Here is a 25,122-nt window from a genome sequence, read left to right as displayed (position 1 = left end):
ATTGCAAAGTCCTGGAATGGGTCCTCCGAGCACCCTTTTGTCTGTGGTTGAGGTCTGGATCCTGGCGCTTCACAGGTGAAGACTGAGCAGAAGTAGTTATTGAGTAGTTCTGCTTTGTCCGCGTCCGAGTCAGTGAAGTTGCCGTCAGGTTTCTTTAGCGCACAATACCGCTTGAGTTCTTCTTCCTGTGCTAACATACTTAAAAAAGGATTTATCCCCCTTTTTAATTTGTCTTGCTAAATTTTCTTCCATCCGGAATTTGGCCTCCCTGTCTGCCGTTTTAACATTTCTAGATTTCGCTAGATATGTTTCTTTAGCTTCCGGCCGTTGCGATTGTTTGTAGGTTACGAATGCTTTTTTCTTTTGCTTTACTAGTTCTGAGATCTCCGCTGAGAACCACTTTGGTCTGTTTTTTTCTGTACCGTTTGCTCACAGTTTTTATGTATATGTTGGTTGCTTCTTGCAGGGTTGATTTCAGAGCCGACCATAGCACCTCCACACTGACTGTCGTGCTCTGGTTTTGCAGTGCTTTGTAGACATAGTCCCCCATGCACTGAAAGTTAGTCCCTTTAAAATTTAGGACCTTGGTTGATGTATTTGACCTAGTGATTCCTTTCTTCAGATGGAACCACACCATGTTGTGGTCACTGGAGGCCAAAGCTTCTCCTACTGACACCTGTCCCCGTTGGTGAGGAGCAGGTCCAGGATCGCCTGATTCTTGGTGGGTTCTAGTACCATCTGTTTGGAGGCTAGTAGCCTCGTATGGAGGCTAGTAGCCTTTTACTGTCACTTGTTGTAGCTGATAGTTTGTTCCAGTCCACATCGGCATATTGAAGTCTCCCAACAGCACTGTGTCTCTTCGCAGTGTGATGGTCTCAATGTCTTCAATTAGTTTTTGGTCCACATCGTCCTTTTGTCTTGGTGGTCTGTACACAACCCCAAGATACAGGCATTTGTTATTGCTCCTGGCAAGGTTCACCCAGAGGGATTCTCCCTTATACTTGATGTCTGTGATTTTAGTAACTTTGATGTCTTCTCTAATGTATAGAGCTACTCCTCCCCCTGATTTGCCCTCTCTGTCGTGACGGAGTAAGTTATATCCTGGTATGACCATATCCCATCCGTGGGACTCCGAGAACCATGTTTCAGATATTGCCACCACATCAAGGTCGGCATTTCTCATTTCTGTTTCCAGTTCCAGAATTTTATTGCCCAAGCTACGGGCATTAGCATACATGGCTGTCCATACTTTCTGCTTGCATGGAGAGTTTTTTGCCCGAGATAATTTGTCCCCTTCAATCTTGCCTTTATCACTCTTAGTATTTCCTCTGCCCCCTTCATTATTCACCCCAGGCTCAGGGTGGAGTCTCTGTCTCTCCCTCTGTCTCCTTCTTTGGTGACGTGATTACTTACCTCAGATTCCAAGGTGGAATCTCTCCCTCTCGCACTGTCTCCCTCTGTATTGCTGCGAAATGTTTTGTCTTCCTTGATCTTGCCCTTGTAACCCTTGAAATTGCCTCTGTCGCCTTTGGTATTCGCGTGATTACTTACCTCAGGCTCCAAGATGGAGTTACTTACCCTACTAGTGTGAGAGCGGGTCCCCTCCCCCGGTTCACCTAGTTTAAAGCCTTCCGGAGCAAGTGAGCCAGGCGTCGTCTCAGGACGTTCTTCCCTCTTCTGGTTAGGTGTAGCTCATCTGGTCCCTGCAGTCCCTGAAGTGTCTCTCCGTGGTTCAAAGTTCATCTCTTTGCACCAGTTCCTATGAGCTTTGTCGTATTTGCCATGCTGGAACCTGCTACTGCGGCTTTGTAAAAGGGGCCCTATATATCTAAGAAAGTACCTGATTGGGCCCAACACATAAAATCAAATCTCATGGTGCCATACGAATTGGATGCACAAATTGCACTGAAAGAAATTACAGTCAAATGAAAAGTGAGACTAAGGATTAATCAATTGCATGCGGAATTTGGTACTTTTTCAATAAATCCAATGAATTTCTCAAAACATCTAAAACCTACCTCAAACTTCCACAAACCAAAAGGCCATTCTTCAACTGCTTGTGAATAAAAAAATAATAGTGACAGAGAAACAAAACTTTTAACGCGTCTTTCATGTGATGTCATGTGATATTGTGTTTCAATTTGGTATCTAAATAAAAATGTTTAAATATATATACAAAAGGGGGCGCTAGCGAGCCCGATGAGCTAGGGAGCTGACCGCGTGAGCTCCGTTCACTCAGGCTCAATAAACAATCAATTCGGCTCCATTATAAAAAAAATTTAAAAGCGCGTTTCACTCCCGCGGGTGCCTAAATGTCAGCCGGCAAGCCCCACAAGCGCAAAAGCGCTGAACCATCGACGCCGACTAAAGCAGATGCCGGCAAGCCCGACGATGCGGCTGCCGTGGCTACGGCGGCCATCTTGAGCGAACTTCGCTCAATAAAAGAATTACTACTAGAAACAAAACAAGATGTGGGAGATTTAAAGACGGATTTTGCTGCCTTAAAAGAAGAACTTGCAGCGTTACAAACTTCAACTACGCTGCTAGAAACGAGAACAACAGCAGCCGAATCGGCAATAAAATCGCTGACCAAGCAAAAAAACCGCGTGGCAGCGCTGGAACAAGCGCTGGAAAATGCTGACAATCGTGCGAGACGGACCAGCTTTCGACTTCTAGGACTCCCGGAGGGTCGGGAGGCTTGTGACCTAGTGGATTTCTTGGCTGTGCTGTTACCTCAGCTACTAAAGATGAACGACGAGATCAAGTTGGATTTTGACTGTGCCTTCAGATTGCCTCAGCCAAATGTCTTTCACAAAAAATATCCCAGACCGATTCTGGTTACCTTGCTGAGGCACCAACAAGTACTAAAAATAATGCAACAGGCTAAATTGCACTCTCCTATAACATTTGAAGGAAACAAAATCTTATTTGTACCTGATTTAGCCAAGGAAACTGCGAAGAAGAGAAAGCAACTGCTCTCATACAGACCTCAATTGAAAAATCTGGGTGCTAAGTTTGGTATGTTGTACCCGGCTAGGTTAAGAGTTACTTATAATAATTCTACCAAAGATTATCTTAACCCTGCTGAACTTGCTGACTTTATTGAACAAGTAAAACCCACTGCTATTGATAAAACTTGATAGTATTGGTATTACTGTGCTGTTTGTTCACATATCTCACTGTATATTTACTCTGCGCAGATCACAAGTTATTGTTTAGAGTATTACTACTGTATTTTTATTCTATCTTACTGATAATGGAGTCAATGTTCTTCATATGTTGCCTGACCGGACGGAGCCTGCTGTTTTGGCTTCCCTCTTATCAGCTTACTAACCCATAGTGTTTCCACTACTGTTAGTTACAGTTATATATGTCATTGCAGTTACTGATGATTTTGGCCGTGCAGTTCTTACTTCATTCTTTACTCTCAGGTATTATACTATCAATAGTTGGATTAATGAATCTTTGTCATCTACAATATTTGATATTAACCCAAGATATAAATGTTTTGATGTATTTCAATGTCTTTAACATGCTTTTCCTTAAATGTGAAAGGATTTCACAATCAGGTGAAAAGACAGAAATTGCTCCGCTACACTGAACAGCACAACCCTGACCTCATATTCTACCAAGAAACGCACCTTACTGACGCTGAGGCTCAAAAAATAGCCCCCAAATGGGCGTATGCTCCTTTGTTTTCTCCTGCAAGTGGCAGGAGGAATGGTGTTATTACTCTAATAAGAAAACGACCTGACATCAACATAATTTCCTCCTCCCATGATATGGAGGGCAGATGGGTACGTGTCACACTTGGAATAGGGGAACTTGTCATACATGCATATAATATCTATGCTCCTAATCTGGATTGTCCTGCTTATTTCGAAGCTTTAGCTAATGACATCAGCACTGTCGCTTCCCAACCAATACTTATAGGAGGTGATTTTAATTTGATTTTGAACCCGGAAATGGATAGGAAATCTAAGACCATATATAGGAAATCCAGAGCTTGGTACTGCCTGCAAGACCTCTTATATCAGCTGAAATTAATAGATCCCTGGAGGTTGCAGCACCAAAATGATAAATCATATACTTTCTTCTCTCCACCTCATGCCTCCTACTCAAGAATTGATTTCTTTTTGCTAAGTTATTCCTTACTACATAAAGTGGATACGACAGATATTCAACCAATCACTGTCTCAGATCACTCCTCCATTACACTGGTATTGAAGGATATTACTAAACCGACAACTACAGGTATATGGAGATTTAATTCCTCGTTACTGCAAGATCCTTCATTCAAAGAACATGTCAATTTACATATCAACGAATACTTTATCAATAACAAAGTTGAAGACACCTGCTGGCAGACAACGTGGGATGCATTTAAATCATTCATTAGAGGAATAATCATCTCATTTGCTGCTAGGAAAAAATCGGAACGACGTAAACAATTAAAAGAGATGGAATCCTGTATTTCATCTATGGAATCTGCATATATAACTGACTCATCTAACATCGCTCTTCAAATTGCTTTGAATAAAAAACGATATGAATATAACCTTATTTTGAGTACTGCTGCTGCTTCCGAGGTCCTTCTTCAAGCTTCACATTATTACGCTACATCTAATAAAGCGGGACATCAACTGGCACAATATTTGAAATTGAAGATGGAAAAAACGACTATTCCAGCCATTAAAACACCCAATGATTTACTTGTAATGTCAGACAAAGAAATTTGTCAGCAATTCTATTCCTTTTATAATGATCTTTATAAATCTGAGGACCCGGCTTCACAGGATATAGACATATACCTAAATAATCTTACTGGTCCTAAGCTAGATGACAGTGATAATGATATATTAACATCGCCGTTGGACTTATCTCATCTCAAAGAGACTCTAAACTCCATGGCCAAAAATAAAGCGCCAGGGCCAGATGGTTTAACAGTGGAGTTTTACGTGGCCTTTCAAGACATATTGTTGCCATTTTTATTAGACTACTTGAATTATCTAGCAGAGCGAGGTATGGCAATGGGATCCTTTACGGAAGCTTTAATTATAGTGTTACCAAAGCCTGACAAGGACCCTATATTTGTTTCAAACTACAGACCTTTGTCGCTGATAAATATTGATGCCAAGCTCTATGCAAAACTCCTGGCTACTAGAATGCAGCTGGTCCTGCCGAAATTAATTCATCATGATCAAAATGGGTTCCTGAAAGGACGTCTAGCCAGTGATAACTCCCGCCTATTCTCGCACATCATATCGCTTACATCAAGTTCACCTTTACCGTATGTCACAATAGCCTTAGATGCGGAAAAGGCTTTTGATAGAGTGGAATGGTCATTTTTATTTAAGGTATTAACATGGTTTGGATTTCAGGAATCCTTTCTTCAAATGATTAAAGTTTTGTATTCTTGTCCATCTACCAGACTTCGCATTAATAATGTTTTATCAGCGCCTTTCAAACCATCGAGAGGTACAAGACAGGGTTGTCCACTGTCACCTCTATTGTTTAATTTAGCTTTGGAACCATTATTGATTGACATTAGAGCTAATACCTCTATCACTGGATTTCAACTAGCGGGTATACATTTTAAACTGACTGCTTATGCAGATGACATTCAAATTTATACTCACTTGGACTCTATACCAGCTGTGTTGGAAACTATAGCTGCATACTCCTTGGTATCTGGTTACAAACTCAACTCAACCAAATCTGAAGTTATGCCACTTTCTGGTATGCCATGTGGTGAAGAAGTTAGGTCTCTGGGATTGAAATATGCTCCTACTAAACTGAAATATTTGGGAATTTATTTTGGAGTCTCAATAGATGAAACTATGGACTTTAACATTTCTTATATAATGGATATCATCATCAATACCACCTCTAGATGGTCACCTTTGAAATTATCGTGGTGGGGTCGTTTAGATTCCATCAAGATGGTTTTGGCACCAAAAATTACGTATATATTATCTATGATACCGTTCTTGTTCCCTCCTGCAGCATACAAGAAATTTGAAACTGCAATGGTTAAGTTCTTGTGGAAAGCAAAAACACCTCGCATTGCTTTAAAGAAATTAAAATGCACAAAAGAAAATGGAGGAGTTAACTTTCCTAGTCTATATGAATATCATGTAGCCTTCTTATGTAGACAAGGCTCTAAATGGATTGATGATACCAATAACTCACAGCAACCTGCATGGTTAAGATTAGAAAATGCATTATTGCCGGAAGAAAAACTCAAATTCCTCCCCTTTGCTCAAAAAGATAATACATCAAGTAACAATATAATATTATCCTCCACTATAACTGCTTTGCGTGAATTAGACAAACTCGCTCCCATAAAGTGGAATAACACAACTAGTTCTCCTATTTGGCGTAATCCATGTTTACAGATTCAGGGTCGCTATATAGAGTGGAAGTCATGGAGAAGAAAGGGCTTACGGTCCATAGATCAACTATTAGTGGATCTTCAATGTGTAGACTTTGCAACACTAGTCAAGTTGTATGATCTGGAACAAACACATCACTACAAGTGGCTTCAATTAAAACATTGTTTATCGTCCTATCTTAAGAAGTTTAAACTAACTACTGAATTACCTACTTTAATGCAATGGGCTGTAACTATTAACTCTGTAACTGGACAGGCGTCCGCCTGGTACAAATTAATACACAAAAATATCTATAATCCACCTACGGTGTTATATGACATATGGGCTCATGATATCCCAGTTCCAACAGAGCAGTTTGAATGGACTGAAAATTGGCTTACATCATTTAAGGCCCTAAAATCAACTGCCATTTGGCATACTATACTATTTTTATATCACAGAGCCTATTGGTCACCTTCCAAACTCTCTAAGATTGATCCTACTATCACTAATAAATGTTGGTCTTGCATGGTTGAGGTAGGTACACTAGACCACATGATCTATACATGTACTCAATTGGTACCGTTTTGGACAGATGTTTGGTCTATCATCAGCAAGATTTTGCATTTGAGTGAAGATTTGTCACTTGCTATTGTCATCTATGGTGCTAGTGCTTTGAAAAATTGTAAACCAGATAAATATGAAGCTAGATTGCTTAAATGTTTGATTCTTATAGCAATCAAAACCATTTTATCTAATTGGAAGAACTTCTCAGTGTTGCATTGTAATTCTTGGTGGAATACTGTGTGTCTTTTTTCCAAATATGAGTCGTTAGCTGCGGAAAAGACTAATTCTAAATACACCTACAACAAAATGTGGAGTCCTGTTTTGACTTATTGTAAATCATAATACTTTCTTTAATAGATGCCAGAATGGTTACTATGTATTTAGTACAATATAATGATTGCATCTTGGTCTTTATTTATCTTCAATATCATTTTCATGCACGTCTTAATGTACACTGCCTGTTTTACTGCAATGCATAGTTGTAGTTATCTGTTTTATGTTTTTGTACTGTTTACAAAATTCAATAAAACTGATTGAACTTAAATATATATACAAAAAATGCTCACACAGAACTTCATAATGTGATATATAAATCCTAATAGGCACATTGGATGCTGATGTCACTTAGGGCTCCATTTACGAAGGTGCGTTAGGGCCTTAACGAGCAGAATAGCACATGCTAGCCGCTATCGCCTCCTCTTGAGCAGGCGATAGTTTTTTGGCTAGCGCACCTTTGTAAAAGGAGCCTTTAATACTTGTATAAAAAGCTCATAGAAACAAGCCTTCAAAAACATGTCATTCCAAAATGTTACTTAGTATTGTAACAGGCAATGTTTGGACATAAGGAACAGAACTGATATTTTAATAGCCGAAAGAGACACAGTAACTTGAAAGAACCCACAGATCTTATTTTCTGAGGTTACTTCTGAATCTTTTCCCTTTCACCTATGCACCCTCATTCCAGAGTTTCCTTGCAATTGAGAGACTTGCCTTGTGCGCCTTTATGCCACATAGGTATTTAAAGGTCTCTATCATATATCCACTCTCCTGCTTTCCTCCAAAGTATACATATTGAGATCTATAAGTCTGTCCCCATATGCCTTATGATGAAGACCACTGCCCATTTTAATAGCCTTCCTTTGGACCGACTTCATCCTGTTTATATCTTTTTGAAGATGTGGTTTCCAGAATTGTACACAATATTCTAAATGAGGTCTCACCAGTCTTATTCAGGGGCATCAATACCTTTTTTTTTTCCTACTGGCTATTCCTCTCCCTATGCACCCAAGCTTCCTTCTAGCTTTTGCCATCACCTTTTCAACCTGTTTGACCACCTTAAGATTATCATATACTATCACATCCAAGTTCTGCTCCTCTTTCGTGCACAAAAGTTATTCACCCCCTAAACTACCTCCCTTTGGGTTTTTGCAGCCCAAATGCACAACCTTGCATTTCTTAGCATTAAATCTTAGCTGCCAAATTCCAGAACATTCTTCAAGCTTTGCTTGGTTCTTTCTTATGTTTTCAGGGGTGTGTACTCTATTGCAAATTTTGGTATCATCCACAAAGAGACAAATCTTACCCGACAGCCCCTCAGCAATATCACTTGCAAAAAATGTTAAAATATTTATATGTAGACTCCTGATTCAGGCCTGGTAGCTGAAAAACAGCTGTCTCAAGTCTCATTGAAGTTCTTCAGTAAAGCAGTCATATCTATCTGGCGTTCCATTGGTTTTTTTTGGTCATCTTCGCTGTGTGTTCCGCTTTATTCAGTAGAAAACACATGCTGTTAAACGGTTAATGTAAAAAGTTAAGTGTTTTTTTCCTCTTAATTGGATGGTTAAGACCCTTAACGTTTAGTGAAAATATTTTTAAGGACATTGTAAATGATTCTCAATAACATTCAAAGTAAATCCCTTTCTACAATAAAACACACTAATAAATAATTCCCTATACACATCCAGGATCCCACCCAACCCCTCCCCCTCTCCCCTTCCCCTAAAATAAATCATGTAAGCTTGGATACGGATTGAATAGGCACACAAAATCACATTCTTCCCCACACCTCAATTCATTTTAAACACTACATCCTCACTTCTCATTTCTTATTAAATTAATCAAATTATAAGTACAGTGGTACCTCGGTTTACGAGTGCACCGGTTTGCGAGTGTTTTGCAAGACGAGCAAAACATTTGCAAAATCGGTGCCTCGGAAACCGAGCATGGCTCGATTTACGAGCACCCCCCCCCCCCCCGCAATCCGGCACCCCCCCCGTCACGATCTGACCCTCCCGCCACGATTGGGCACCCCCAGCCACGATCTGACCTCCCCGACAAGATTGGGCACCCCCCCGCCACGATCTGACCCCCCCCCCCCCGACACAATTGGGCACCCCCCGCCGCTTCTTACCCTCATCTGGGCACTCTTGAAAATTGGCCTTCTCCTCTGCTGGGCCTTGAGCATGCTCAGATGCTCAAGGCCCAGGAGAGGAGGAAGCCGATTTTCAAGAGTGCCCAGATGAGGGTAAGAAGCGGCGGGGGGGTGTCGGATCGTCTCGGGGGGGGGGTGCCCAATCGTGTCGGGGGGGGTCGGATCGTGGCGGGGGTTCCCAATCGTGGCGGGGGGAGGTCGGATCGTGGCGGGGGGGGTGCCGGTTCGAGGCAGGGGGGGTGCCGGATCGCAGGGGGGGGGGCTGATCGCGGGGGGGGGCCTTCAAGGGGAGCAATGCCAGTTCTCGGGGGGGGGGGGGGAGAACGCATCAAAGCGAGTTTTCATTATTTCCTATGGGGAAACTCGCTTTGATAAACGAGCATTTTGGATTACGAGCATGCTCCTGGAACGGATTATGCTCGTAATCCAAGGTACCACTGTACAGCCTAAATTACCCCAATTCATATGTAATATTCAGTATTGTTTAATGTAATAATTGTATAGTTAATAGTGTGTTTTTATGCAGTTTGTATGATTTACCATTTGTATTGCACTATCAAAGTTTAAAAATTAATAAAGATTTACAAAAAAAAAGTAAAATCTAAAATATATTTTTCCAGGCTCCGAAATCCATATGAATGCCCTTTCAATGGAAGCAGACAACTAGACTGTGAATGTAGAAATGATTACCTTGCTGCTGGGTATACTGTCTTCAGTAAAATCAGACTTGATATCATCACAATGCAAATAAAATGTAAGTGTGTATGGTGTGAAGCTGAAGATTTTTCATTGGCTGCTGAGTAAAGGAATAATGAACTAATGAGTCTTCAGGACAGCTTTCCCTAAACTCACATTGGATCGTTTAAACCAGTGGTCTCAAACTCACGGCCCGCCAGGTACTATTTTGAGGCCCTCGGTATGTTTATCATAATCATAAAAGTAAAATAAAACAGTGTCTTGATCATATGTCTCTTTAGCTATAAATTACAATATTATTATTAAGACTTAGCCAAAAGGAAAGATTTATAAACTATAATGAGTTTTACCTCATGCAAAATTGTCATTTCTTTAATAAGACATTAACTATTTTTTCTGAGGCCCTCCAAGTACCTACAAATCCAAAATGTGATCCTGCAAAGGATTTGAGTTTGAGACCACTGATTTAAACTGTACAGTATCGTTAAAATCAGGCCCTTACTTTCTGAGCACACTGCCAAGACCCTCATACATACCCTTATCCCCTCTAATCTGGATTCTCACCTGCTTCTCACTGGCCTTCCGCTAAACCATTTTCTTCTCTTCTGTCTGTTCAGAATTTTGCTGCACGCCTCATATTCCATCAAATGTCGCTATGCCCACATTACCCCTCTCCTCAAGTCACTTCATTGGCTCCCTATCCATTTCTGCATACAATTCAAACTCCTCTTACTGACCTACAAGTGTGTTCAGTCCACATCTCCTCAGTATCTCTCCCCACACTCCCCCCCCCCCACCCACTCTATTCATTGGATAAGTCTCTCCTATCTGTACCCTTCTCCTCTTCAGCCAGCTCCAGACTCCTTTCCTTCTACCTTGCTGCACTGTATGCCAGGAACAAATTGCCTGACTCGATATGTCTCTGGCAGCATTCAAATCCAGACTCAAAGCCCACTACTTGGAAGATGCTTTCAGTTCCAAACTCCAACCCACATTCTAAGCACCAATATCTGTCTTATCATTCCCCCACCTTATTGATGCAATTTCTTGTCCAGTTTGTCTGTCTTGACTAGATTTGTAAGCCCAAATCCAGTAAATACCCAGCTTTATGCATGGCAGCCTGTGCTATTTGCTTTACTAAATGCATCAAAGAATCTTATACCTTCTCCCTTAAAACCATCCACATCTGGTTTCAATGGAATATTAAAATCACCTAAAGCACATAATTTTTCAAAATCAACAGACAACTCCACTTAAAGTGTTACCAATGGTGAATGATTTACATGAATTTATTCAGGTGCTCAAGCATGTTCCCTGTTGGCTCACAATCTATCTAATGTTCCTGGGGCAATGGGTGACTGTCACATGGAGCAGTGTGGGTTTGAACCCATAGCCTCACGGTGCTGAGGCTGTAGCTTTGACCATTGCGCCATACTATCCTCCTCTATTAGTAGGAAAAAGGAGGTATAAGACTTTGGTGAGACGTCATTTAAAATATTGTGTACAATTCTGGAGGCCGCACCTTCAAAAAGATATAAAAAGGATGGAGTCGGTCCAGAGGAAGGCTATTAAAATGGTATGTGGTCTTCATCATAAGGCGTATGGGGACAGAATTAAAGATCTCAATCTGTATTCTTTGGAGAAAAGGCAGGATAGGGGAGATATGGTAGAGACGTTTAAATACCTACGTAATGTAAATGCACATGAGTTGAGTCTCTTTCATTTGAAAGGAAACTGCAATGAGAGGGCATAGGATGATGTTAAGAGGTGACAGGCTCTGGAGTAATCTAAGGAAATATTTTTTTACAGAAAGGGTGATAGATGCATGGAACAGTTTCCCAGAAAAGATGGTGGAGACAGAGACTGTGTCTAAATTCAAAAGGGCCTGGGATAGGCACGTGGGATCTCTCGGAGAGAGAAAGAGATAATGGTTACTGTGGATGGGCAGACTAGATGGGCCATTTGGCCTTTATCTGCCATCATGTTTCTATGTTTCCTGGAGGACAATATAATACACATAGGGAAAAACTTGCATTTGATACTACTAAAATCTCATCTAATTCAGAAATTTCTTTTTCCTCAAATTTAATTGCGTCTTAAAAAAATATAACTACCCCTCCTCCCCTTTTACATTTCATGCATACCCATTCCCAATCATAACCTTGAGGGCAACATCCCATAACCACTATCAAATCAGATTGCACCAGCCATGATTCAGTCGCACACAAAATATATATACCTTCCTCCCCCTTATATGTTTACTAGCTGCTAGGTAATGTATAAGATATTTTGAAAACTGGTCTGCAAAAAAGAATTTGGATGACTACAGCCTACCTGTAGGGTAACTGTTCTATTTGACTAGTTTGCATCCCTCTCGGCAGTGAAAGCTAGTAGCACACCCCTTAATGAAAAGCACTTGGGATTATTCACCCCTATTACAGAGGCATGAATTGAGACAGAAGTGAATTAAAACAGGACCATGACTAAGAATATGTGCTTAGCTCTGAATACATCAAAGGGAATATTCTTAAAACAAGTTTTTCTTGGCTGGGGGCACCACTTCATGGCAATGCCTTCAAACACAAACGGCAAACAACAAAAGCCCAAAGGTTCCACAGTAATAAGAGGGAGTCCCAGAAAGAAGCAGAAACTGTAGAGTCCAGTGTTCTTGATGTGATATTTATTGAGATAAAATTTAGGCAAATGCATCCACTTTAAAGAGCAGCTGATCCAAAAGTTGGTAGCGGACCCAACATGGTCCGTGTTTCGGCTAAGTCACACCTTCCTCAGGGATCCTAAAATTGTGATGTGAATATAATATACTAGTCCTTAAGCCCGTTACATTAATGGGTGCTAGAATAGATGTGTCTGTCTGTCTGTGTTCTTTATCTCTCTCTCCTTGGCCGCTGTCTGTATCCTTCTGTCTCCCCCTCCCCCCCCGAGCAAAGCTGTCTGCCCTCAGCACCCACCTCCCCCCCAAATGTCTCTCCATGGCCCTCTTCTGTTTTCCCCCCCAGAGCAAAGCTGTCTGTCCCCTTTCCCTATCTCTCCATGTTCCCTTCTGTCTCCCCCCAGCACACCCGTCCCCCCAAAGCAGCCCCCTATCCCTCTCCCTGTCTCTCCATGGCCCCTTCTGTCTTCCCCCCCAGAGCAAAGCTGTTTGCCCCAAGCACACCCCTCCCCCAAAGCAGCCCCCTTTTCCTCTTCCGCTGACTCTCTCTCTGGCCCCCTTTCTCTGTCTGTCTTTCTGTCCCTCTCCCTGCCCCTGTGTCTTTCTTTCTTTCTTTCTCTCTCCCTCCCTCCCGCTGTCTGTCTGTCATTTTTCCCCATTTCCCTGTGCAGCAGCATTTCCATCCCACTTCCCTATGCAGCAGCAACAGCATTTCCCTCCTATCCCCCCCCTTTCTGTGTAGAAGTAGTAGCAGCATTTTCCCCTACTCCCCCTTTCCCTTTTCTTCCCTGCTCCGTTCGGCCCCTCCCCCTTCTTTTACTGCCGTTGTCGATCCGGCCTGCTCCTGACCCTCCCACCGCCGACAAAGCTCGGGACTCCAGCCGCGTAGGCAGCACTTTAAACACGCTGCTTCGCGGCCTTCTACTGGCGATTTCCTCTGCCGTGTCTGTCTCCGATGATGTCATCAGAGACGCAGCAGAGGAAATCGTCAGAGAAGAGCGCGAAGCAGCGTGTTTAAAGTGCTGCCTACGCCGCTGGGGGTGCTAGCGGCCGGCAGCGGTGGAGAGCAGGGAAGGGCGCCCATGCCACTTGTGTTGCCTCGCGTGAGGCCAGACTGTAAGCCGCGCATGCGCACTTCCTATGTGTGCCTACAGCTCAAAGAAAACGGACGCACGCATAGGAAGTGCGCATGCACGGCTTACCGTTTTATCATATTAGATGTGTGAGGGATTAATAGAAATGGAAAATTGTACTGCCATGGTGATTTACTTGATGCAAAGCAAATGGTATGTCATGAATGGTGACTCTCAATGAATATTATGTCAAGGAACATTGGACGCCACAGTTTCTGCTTCTTTTTTGGAATGCCTTCAAACACACCAGATTCTACAGTATGCCAAGTAAATAGTCATGTGCCAAAAGTCCGTGCCTGAACTGTTTTGGCACAAAGTATTCTTAACTGAAGACATCAGTCAGTCAGTCTATCAATAAGCCAAACATTTTCAGTGCCATCTCATTATACTGAATTCTCAGCTGTAAAATCAACATTTGGTGGGAACTAGTGTTGACAGCTGCCCATCATTGGATGTTAGTGGCTGGTGAACACTTAACCATTCTCACAAAACCAGATGGCATGGCTCCACCACCATGTGGAGACCTTACCCACTGATTATTTTCCCAACCTGTTTATCTTGAAACCCTACTGGGGCCATTTGCATACATTTGTCCAAGCAAACTCAGCTGGGACACATCACCCTCCAGTACAAAGAAAGTAATTAACCTCACCACAGGAATCTCATTCCCACACTGTGTCCTTCTTCTTAGTAATTCTCCAGTAAATATTCAGTCTTTGTCAGTATAGGTGAAGACAGGGACAGAGATATCTTCAGGACTGATCACTTAGTTCTGATTAATTACTTCCATAAATCAGTATTGTTTCAGTACCAGATAAAGAAGATGGCATGAAAAATGTGACTGTTAACAGGTTCTGTTTTTCCCAGCTGAACATTTAGATGTGACTCGCCTGTAATCACTTTACATACAATCCAGTGAACTATTCACTTGGTGAATACGATTCTCTAATCTAGGGGAAGCTCAATTTGTTTTGTATATATTGTTCCCTTTGTACTTAAAAAAGCAATAACAATTTTTTCCTTTTCATGGACAGATTTTCAGAGTCTAGCAGAACTGTTATTATTTGCTAAGCATAAGAAAAAAATTATAAACTTTTATGATGATACAGTAAAGGGATATGCATTAATTTTGTTTTTATATATTTTTGACAGTCGTTCTAGTTTTAATGTGCTTGTTTCCGAATCCTTCTCTTCTAGCTACGGATCTCCTTTTTGCTCAGACTGCATTTGGAAAAGCAGTGCCCTTTGCTACCGCAGGAGATTGCTATAGTGCTGCCAGGTGCCCACAGGTATAACAGATTATTGTATGATAACCTGGCGAAGAAGGCTTTCATAAGCATTACAGTCAGTAATGTGAATGTTAAATTTAGCAGCAAAGCTGTCAAATTGCTGAGAATCTCTGAGGGGGAAGAAAACAAATTAATCTCACTGAGAATTCTTGAGTACTTTCACATTGTGAACCCACTGTATAAAATCTATAGCAATCTCAGTGGTAGATGGAGTAACCTTGCGTTAGAACTGTGCACTGATACTTAGCACATGGTTGCCTAATGGAAGCCTAATGCAAAATATTAGCTCCTTAATAACATTCAAATTACCACTGTGTTAAAAAGCATGCATTGTCATAAAAAAGCAGCACTGCCATACGTGCCATACGGTGCCGCAGTAATATGCAGCTATTTGCTGCATTGAAGATTAAAATATCTCCCTTGTCACTGTGTGAGAGTGCAGATTGGCTCATGTACAGAGAGGAAAGGCAACATTAAGAAAAAAAAAAACATCCTGCTGGACTCCACATCCTCCAACATCTCAAACAACTCTTAAAGTAATTAACACAAGGCGGCAGACTATTTTTTCTGTCACGGCTCCTCAATCTTGGAATTCTCTTCCAATTCACCTAAGAGATGAAAAGAATCTTGGAATATTTAAGAGTAAATTAAAGAGTCTTCTTTTTCAAGATGCATTCAATGTTTAATTGAACTGCTTTTGGCTCTGAAACTTTTTTTTCTTTTACTACTTCTATCATTTTTTATTCCCCATCCTATTGTTTTTACCTTAATTGTTCTACTTTTATATCTAAATTGTATTTCATCCTGAGTTTTCCTCTTGTTTCTTTTTTTATCAATGTATGTCTATCTTAATTTATTATGTATTAGTAGCTATGAAACTTGTTGTTTATATTTGTAATTTTAATCATTATTATGTATCAGTAGCTATGATACATTTCTTTTAAGTTTGTCTCCCTTTATTTTGTACTTTTGTAATTTTATTACTTTGTACATCGCTTAGAATTCGGAATAAGCGATTAATCAAATGTTATAATAAACTTGAAACTTGAAAATTATCTCTGGTTATCTAGTAGATCTAAACCCCATCCCTCTGACACCTAAAATAAAATCCCTAGTGGTTGAAGGAAGTGACCTCACCTGACCAGATGGAAGCCTGAGTGGTGAGCTCCAAAGCAAGTAAATGCAAACCTGACCCCATGGAGAGCTCAATACCCATCTCTCAGTGTGCTAATATCAGTGGGAGCTACATGGGAGAGGTACTTGATGGCAACAAGATGGAGAGTTGCTGATTTAAAAGGGTGCATACTGAGGAGGAAGTTTTCAATGTGGTGGATACTGCTGAGTGACACAGAGTCAGTGTGACTGACTGGGAGCAAAGATGAAGTAGAACGCTGGGTGAGAGACAGAAGCAGGTAGGAGAGATGGGGGAAAGGGGTGACTGGAGTCTGACAGGTATGGGTCTGCAGTGGAAAAGGTAGCAGGCAGAGGAGCAGGACTGGTTAGTTGAGGGTTCAGACAGGGTCACAGACAGGCAATACAGTATCCAGCAACTCTCCAGTAGTTCACTCACTTCTTGCTCTCCAATCTTCAACACAACCATAAGAACATAAGAATAGCCTTTCTAGATCAGACCAATGGTCCGTCTAGCCCAGTATCCTGTCTTCACGGAGGCCAATCCAAGTCACAAGTACCTGACAAAACCCAAATAGTAGCAACACTCCATGATACTGATCCAAGGCAAGCAATGGCTTCCACCATGTCTGTCTCAATAACAGACTATGGACTTTTCCTCCAGGAAATTGTCCAAACCTTTTTTAAAACCAGCTATGCTATCCACTCTTACCACAACCTCTGGTAACGCGTTCCAGAACTTAATTATTCTCTGAGTGAAAAAATATTTCCTCCATTGGTTTTAAAAGTATTTCCCTGTAACTTCATTGACTGTGTCCCCTAGTCCTTTTAATTTTTGCCGGAGTGAAAAATTGATCCACATGTACCCGTTCTACTCCACTCAGAATTTTGTAGACTTCAATCATATCTGCCCTCAGCCGTCTCTTTTCCAAGCTGAAGAGCCCTAAACGTTTTAGTCTTTCCTCATACGAGAGGAGTTCCATCTCCTTATCATATTGGTAGCTCTTATTTGAACCTTTTCTAGTGCCACTATATCTTTCTTGAGATAAGGAAACCAGAAATGAACGCAATACTGTAGGTGAGGTCGCACCATGGAGCAATACAGAGGCATTATAAGATTCTTAGTCTTGTTAACCATCCCTTTTTTAATAATTCCTAGCATCTTGTTTGCTTTATTGGCCACCGCTGCTGCATATTGGGCAGGTTTCATTGTAATGTCTACAATGATACCCATTTTTTTTTTTTTTTCTTGGGTTCTAACCCCCAAGGTGGACTCTAGCATCTGGTAATTGTGATTTGGGTTATTCTTCCCAATGTGCATCACTTTGCATTTGTCCACATTAAATTTCATCTGCCACTTGGATGTCCAGTCTTCCAATTTCCTAAGGTCTACCTGCAATTTTTCACAATCTGCATGCGTTTACAGTTTAGTGTCATCTGCAAATTTAATCACCTCACTCGTTGTTGCAATTTCCAGATCATTTATAAATAAGTTAAAGAGCACCGGCCCCAGTACAGATCCCTGCGGCACTCCACTGTTTACTCTCCTCCATTGAGAAAAATTACCATTTAACCCTACCCTCTGTTTTCTATCCGATAACCAGTTCCAAATCCACAACTGAACTTTGCCATCTATCCTATGACTCTAATTTTCTCAAGAGCCTCTCATGAGGAACTTTACCTAAAAGCTTTCTGAAAATCAAGATACACTACATCAACCGGCTCACCTTTATTCACATGTTTATTCACACCTTCAAAGAAGTCAAGGAAATTGGTGAGGCAAGATCTCCCTCGGCTGATCCCATGCTGACTTTGTCTCATTAAATCATGTTTGTCTACGTTTTCCACTATTTTATTTTTTATAATTGCTTCCACCATTTTGCCCGGCACTGAAGTCAGGCTTACCGGTCTGTAATTTCCTGGATCTCCCCTGGAAACCTTTTAAAAATTTGATGTAACATTGGCCACCTTCGAATCTTCAGGTAGAAACATACCAGCGTGTCTCTTCTTTTCAACCCCATCTAGCTTCTTTCCCTCTTTCTCCCCTCCCCCTGCTTCCAGCATCTGGCTCACCTGCCTGTCTTCCTCTTTCTTTCCTGCTGTGGGTTTCTTTCTTTCCCTCTTCATCCCCTTGGCCCAGAATATTTTTTCCTTTCACTCCCTCCTTCCTAGTATGAGCCGGGAACAAACCTGATCGCAGAGTCTAGCAGCCCCCACCTACCCGATCGCAGCGTTTAGCCAGCTCCCTCCCTCCAACTCACCTTACATTCTGAGTTTGCCGGCTTCCTTTTTCCCCAAGCCGCACGCGTTTAAAAAGTCCATCAAGCTTCTCCTTTCCTGCAACTTCCTGTTTCCGGTTGCGTCAGAGGAGAAGCTTGATGGACTCGCGCAGCCGCGCGTGTGGCTCAGGAAAATGGAAGCCGGCAAACTCAGAATTTAAGGTGAGCTAGAGGGAGGGAGCTGCGGGGACTGCGCAATCCTAAATGCCTCACTGCGGAGACAAGACCATTCACCGCTCCACGGGCGGTGAATGGCCTTGTCCCCGTCCCCGCAGCGACTGTTATTTTTCATTCCCCGTTCCAGCAGGTTACCCGCGGCTAAACGCGGCTAGCCGCGGGTAACCGCCACCGTGTCATTCTCTATGCTGTATCTAGTGACCAGCATTGAATTTCCAGGAGTTCTTGACCTACTGAGACAAAGCCAGCTTAATCCCAGTGGCCAAAAATGACCTTCAGGGCTCCTTTTACAAAGGTGCGCTAGCGTTTTTAGCGCACTGAAAAACTACTGCCTGTTCAAGAGGAGGCGGTAGCGGCTAGCGCATGCGGCATTTTAGCGCGTGCTATTCCACGTGTTAAGGCCCTAACATACCTTTGTAAAAGGAGCCCTTAGCTGGCCAGCCGCTGAATATTAGAGATTACTGGCTATGTGCTATTTGGCCGACCAGGAGCTGCTTCTGGCCAGCCAAATTGTGTTGAATATTAGCCAGATTAAGTTGTGGGCTTAACGTGCTATAATGCAGGGTTTTAATACATGGAAAGCCTAAAACTAATGCTCCATCAAGAAGAGGTATTCCCTCTATTTCTTACTGCAGGTTTGCATTAACATTCAGATCAACGTGTGTTACCTGCTCTCCCATTAACTGCATTAGGCAGTGAGCACATAGTAAGTGCAGGGCATTAACTGCCAAACACCTTCCATGCCACACTCCCAACAAAGAAATTTAAAAAAAAATAATTAAGCAATGCAGTAACTCCTATGGGATGAACACAGAGGATCTAGAATCAGAAAATAATACCAGTACTGTGCAGACTTGCACGGTCTGTGTCTGTATATGGCCGTTTAGTGGGGGATGGGCTTGGGAGGGCTTCGGTGGCTTGGAGGGTATAGATGGGCTGGAGTAGGTTTTAACGGAGATTTCGGCAGTTGGAACCCAAGCACAGTACCGGGTAGAGCTTTGGATTCTTGCCCAGAAATAGCTAAGAAAAAGAAATTAAAAAATTTAAATTGAATCAGGTTGGGCAGACTGGATGGACCATTCGGGTCTTTATCTGCTGTCATCTACTATGTTACCTTATTGCAGTCATGCGGTAGCCTTTCCCTGTGCATTAAACAATTGTTAAGTGCTTAATGAGCTTTCATAGAAGGGCCCCTTAGTTATTTATTTGGAACTAGTGTTTAAGCCTGTTACATTAACGGGTGCTAGAATATATGGCTGTCTGTCTTTCTTTCTTTATGTCTCTCTCCCTGCTCCTGTTTCTTTCTTTCTTTCTTTCTGTCTTTCTCCCTCCTGCAATTTTTTTCTCTCTCTCCCTGGCACCCTTTGCCTGTCTGTCTTTATTTCTGTGTCTCTCTGGTCCCCTGTCTGTCTTTATTTCTGTCTGTCTCTCTCCCTAGCCTCCTTTGTCTGTCTGTATTTCTTTCTGTGTCTCCCCCCCCCCCCCCCCCCACTTTCCTTTGCAGAAGCAGCAGCGGTTTTCCCTTCCCCTCCAGGTCCGTGCTGAGTAGTAGAAACATTTTCCCCCACCCCCCATTCCCTTCTTACCTTGAGCTGCCCTGCTCCGTTCGGCCCCTCCCCCTTCCCTTCCCGTGTGCTGGCCTGCTGCGGCTGAAGGTTTTTTTCGGCGACTCCTCCTGTTAAAACTCCCCCCCCTCCTCCTCCCGCAACCGCTCCTGTTCAAAGCGGCCTGCTGAGGTTCGCGGCCGCTGTAACGAACCTCGCAGGCCGCTCTCCAACTCGGTAGCATGTTCCCTCTGGCGCGATTGCGTCAGAGGGAACGTGCTACCATGTGGAGAGCGGCCTGCGAGGTTCGTTACAGCGGCCGCGAACCTCAGCAGGCCGCTTTGAACAGGAGCGGTAGCGGCTGTTGCAGGAGGATTGGGGGGGGGAATTCGTGAGCGGCGGCAGGACCATGAGGCGGGATTGAGTTTTTTCGGCTTCCCCTATCTGGGGAAACCGCCGTGCCAAACTGAGCTGCGCGTGGGGCCGTAGTAAGCGCGGGGCATGCTGCAGTCTTGGCGGCCACGGACATACGGATCATGGAAGCACGCTGATAAGACTGCGCATGCGCCGCCTACGGTTTTATTATATAGATTAGCTCTCATCTTTCTTTTTTTTTTTTTTTCATTTAGCGTAAGGTGAATGACATTTAATAATAATAACAGTTTATATACCGCAGGACCATGAAGTTCTATGTGGTTTACAATGATTAAAAAATGTTACAGATTGGTATTTCCCTGTCTCTGGAGGGCTCACAGTCTGTACCTGATCCAATAGAGGGTTAAGTGAATTGTTGAGGGTCACAAAGATTATATCAAGGAGTGATGATAAGAAAGCTTTGGGTAGCATTTCACACTAGAGAATGACACAGTGACAAAATTCATCACCGTTCCCGTCCCCGCGGATAACCGTGGGAAACCATCTTCATGTCATTCTTTAAGGAGAGAGGAAAGAATCAGAGTATAATTGGGCATAACCTCTGACCCGCAAGCTTTGCTTTGAAGAATGCTGGTGTAGAAGGACCGAGGTTGAAATAGACACTAGAAAATGACATGGGATTATTTCCCGCGGTTATCCGCGGAGACGGGAATGGCGATGAATTTTGTCACCGTGTCATTCTCTATCTCACACATCTAAATAATACATTTCCTTGAAATATATTGAGTACTCGGTGAAGTGCCAGACAGAAGAAGAGTGGTGACGGGGATCTTCCCTAAAATATTCCTATCTGGGACTTGATATTAGGAATGAGAAACTGCCCTTCATCATAATTCAGATGGTTTTGTCACAGTTTCAGTCTGAGTATCAGCACTGTCTTGTTAAATAATATCCATGTAGCAGGACACCATGAGCCTCTTCTAAACTGGAATAACAGCATGGTAATTCTTTGGTTCGATAAAAGGTATCTGAAGCCACAAGGAATTCAGTAATTAGTGGATATGAAATTGGGAGATGCTTCAGTGCTGAAGAGGAGTTCATATGTTTATTAATAAGGTTTCTAATATGTGTTGATTTTTCAGGGACAGTTCAGTATTAATCTTGCAGGCACTGGCCTGAGGATCTCCAGTGCTGCTAGATGGATTGCTCAGGGCAACTATGCAACTATCAACATTCGCAGGTCACAAGTAAGTACATACAGTGTAATATAAATTCTTAGAAGTATAGATCATCATAAGAGCAATATCTCATTGCTACATTTACCGTCTCACCTTCCCCCCTAAAGATACATATTTTTCAATTAGAACAAAACAGAGATAGCAAAGGGAGGAGCCACTGAAGGTGGGCATCCCTGCACATGCCTAATAAGCCAAAAGCTAACTATTGCTAGGGGAGAGCACAGACACACAGGAGCAATCTAGAATTTCACCAAGTGTGACTGCATTCCCCTGCTATTTACAAAGGACCCCCATTACACGTAAGCAACTTCGCTTTCTAGGTTGTATGTAAAGAGGGGTATTTTCGATAAGACATCTAAATCTGAGTTTAGTGAATCGAGGTCCTTCCTACTTTGCATGCCATTTCCCCTCATTTGCATGATTCTGTAAGGTGCATTTATCTTTTATAGAATTGTGCTAGGTGCTAATCTAATCAGCGCCAATTTTTTAGCACCATATATAGAATATGGCCCACTATTTTTATCCAATCGGTTAACCAAAATGTTATATACAATGCATGTAGAGCAAGATTTCCTAACATGCACTAATGAAGTTAATGCATATTATTAATAAATCCTGTGGAAACTAATATGCGTTAATGCAAAGCAGCACACACTAACATGGTCACACACATTAGCAAATCTAGCCTTTAGCAACTTAGTCAGGAAATTTTGACTATTAAGAAGTTTTCTGTACTAGGTTCCGTGCTAAATCTTTCCTTTTTCTGTTCCTCCTTGTGGAAATATGTTAAGGACGGCACAAAAATCTACGGACGATGTGGTGGATATTGTGGAAAGTGTGTTCCTCACATAGGTGTTGGCCTCCAAGTTCATTTCCAATAAAAAAAAATAGAGACAATCCAATAAAAAATAGAGACAATCGAACACAACGAACTGCTTTCAAGGAACATGCGGCAAGAAAGGTTCTTTATTTTGTCTTTGGCTTACCTCTGACTTGTATTTACTGTTGGAAATCTACTTCTCAGTTATATCACTTGACACACCAGGGATGCTTATGGACTTTACTGGATGAAAACTGTTACTGTAAACCAGGGGTATCCAACCTGCGGCCCAAGGGCCAAATGCGGCCCCGTGAAGTATTTTGTGCAGCCCCAGTCGAGGGTGATGCAGTGTTTTCCTCTGCTCACCCCGGATGTTTATCGTCTTGCTGGCTCCCTCCTATGTCTTGCTGCAGCATTTGCACGTTTGTGCGGCCCCAGAAACATTTTTTTCGGCCAATGCGGCCCAGGGAAGCCTAAAGGTTGGACACCCCTGCCAAACTGTTCATTTTTTGGTGGAAGATGCATATAGTGTATGTTTATTTCCATAAAAATGACAATTCACTTGCCTATCGCTAGTAACAGCTACCGGTGGAGCATTATTTAACACAAGGTGACCAGAAGGTTCTGTGACATAAGGACCAAAGTCAGTCCTAATTTTCCTCATTATCGCTAGGTGCCACTCTGATTTCCATGTGTAATTCTTAATGGTTTTTACATTTTTTAATGAACTTTTAATGGCCTGGTCAATTACCACACAAGTTAAGCTCATTAATTGGTATTGAGTTCCATGTGAAACTTGGCTAGAGGTCCTCAATCTAGATGCCTAGGGGCGCCTAATGTAGGCACCATTTATAGAATCAGGCCCAAACTGCGAAAGTGCTTTGAACATCTTTCTGCTGGTGTTTTTAGAGAAACTGGAACTACAAAGCCAGATGTAATGGATAAAATTTGTTCCTTTTGGAGCAGAACAATCTGGTCATCTTAGTTTAGCTACAACTGCCGTGACGTATCACAGCCTATCTGTAAATGTAAACTGCTATTTGTTTGACTTTGCTTTGATGAAGAAAGGGAAGAGTTTCAGGCATATAGTGAAACAGATTTAATATTTTAAATGAAGTGTTGTAACTGTTATGAAACATGTCGAAGATCAAGTTTAGCACAGCTTTGATGCCATTTATGTTGAATTCACAGTACTTCAGACTGATACAACATACAGGATGCCTTTAACCCTTTCAGGACCAAGGGACATATTTGTCCCATAACTTTAAAATCCTATAAATTTTGATTGGGATAGTCTACAGTTCTAAATTTGATATGTACGGATTCCATATGATACTGCCTTTATGTAAACAAACTGGTTCCGACATTCATTCATTAGCGTCGTTGCCAGATTGACGAGAAGATTCACTTGCCACACTGTCCATAAGCCAGAAGTGTGATTTTTTTAAATAAAAATAATGATATTTCACAAAAAAAATCAATTTTTTGGCATCTGCAAGCCCTTTTTACCATAAAAATGTCGTCAAAACCACAAAAATTGGCCTACGATCCTTATGGTCCTGAAAGGGTTAAGACAGGACTCCAATCTTTGTGGTGTTGAGACTGTGGGAAATCTGCGGTAGTAAATATCACAGAAAACCTGTAATTTACACTCCTATTCCCAATGGGTGCTATTCATTAATAATGTGCTTATTCAGAATTAAGAGGATAAGAACGTAAGGATAGTCTTACTGGGTCACACCAATGGTCCATCTTGCCCAGCATCCCGTCTTCACGAAGGCCAATTCAAGTCATAAGTACCTGGCAAAAACCCAAATTGTCCCTGAATTCCATGCTACTCATTCAGGGACAAGCAATGGCTTTTCCCATTCTGTCTCAACAGCAGACTATGGACCTTTTCTCTAGGAGCTTTTCCAAACCTTTTTTTAAAACCAGCTACATTAACCGCTCTTTCCACATCCTCTGGTAATGCATTCCAGAGTTTAACTATTCTCTAAGTGAAAAAAATGTTTCCTCCTATTGGTTTTTAAAGTATTACTCTGTAACTTCATCGAGTGTCCCCTAGTCTCTGTAAATCTTGATGCAGTAAAAAAATTGATCCACTTGTACCTTTTCTACACCACTCAGGAGTATGTAGACTGCAATCATATCGTCCCCCAGCCATCTATTTTCCAAGCTGAAGAGCCCTAACCTCTTTATTCTTTCCTCATATGAGAGTTCCATCCCCTTTATCATCTTGGTCACTCTTCTTTGAACCTTTTCTAGTGCCGCTATATCTTTTATGAGAAGAGGATAATTTTATAAAAGTAGGTGAAGTGCCACAAAGAATTCTTAAAAGGTCACAGAAACAGTGGGCTGGATTAAAATCTCCGCTCAGAACTAAGAAGGCTCTGGGAT

General features: G+C 42.0%; 1 protein-coding gene across 3 annotated transcripts in view; it reads left to right on the top strand.

Moving 5' to 3' along the window:
* Positions 1 to 22,866, top strand: part of ADAMTS20 (ADAM metallopeptidase with thrombospondin type 1 motif 20) — a 223,301-nt gene extending 200,435 nt beyond the window's left edge. For 2 of the 3 annotated variants that reach the window (XM_033959656.1, XM_033959655.1), the window contains 4 exons: positions 9,993 to 10,126; positions 15,070 to 15,161; positions 21,810 to 21,914; positions 22,697 to 22,866. In XM_033959656.1, the coding sequence (XP_033815547.1) occupies positions 9,993 to 10,126; positions 15,070 to 15,161; positions 21,810 to 21,914; positions 22,697 to 22,786 (421 nt within the window). In that variant the 3' untranslated portion in view covers positions 22,787 to 22,866. Of the gene's footprint in view, positions 1 to 9,992; positions 10,127 to 15,069; positions 15,162 to 21,809; positions 21,915 to 22,696 lie in introns of those variants that run through there. The other variant, XR_004540714.1, reaches the window with a different exon arrangement.
* The last annotated feature ends 2,256 nt before the right edge of the window (positions 22,867 to 25,122 follow it).

This window comes from Geotrypetes seraphini, chromosome 9 (assembly GCF_902459505.1).
Source record: "Geotrypetes seraphini chromosome 9, aGeoSer1.1, whole genome shotgun sequence".
In the NCBI taxonomy this organism is placed as follows: Eukaryota; Metazoa; Chordata; class Amphibia; order Gymnophiona; family Dermophiidae; genus Geotrypetes; species Geotrypetes seraphini.
Note: the sequence above shows the minus strand (reverse complement) of the source record. Positions and strands in the feature narration are given on the sequence as shown.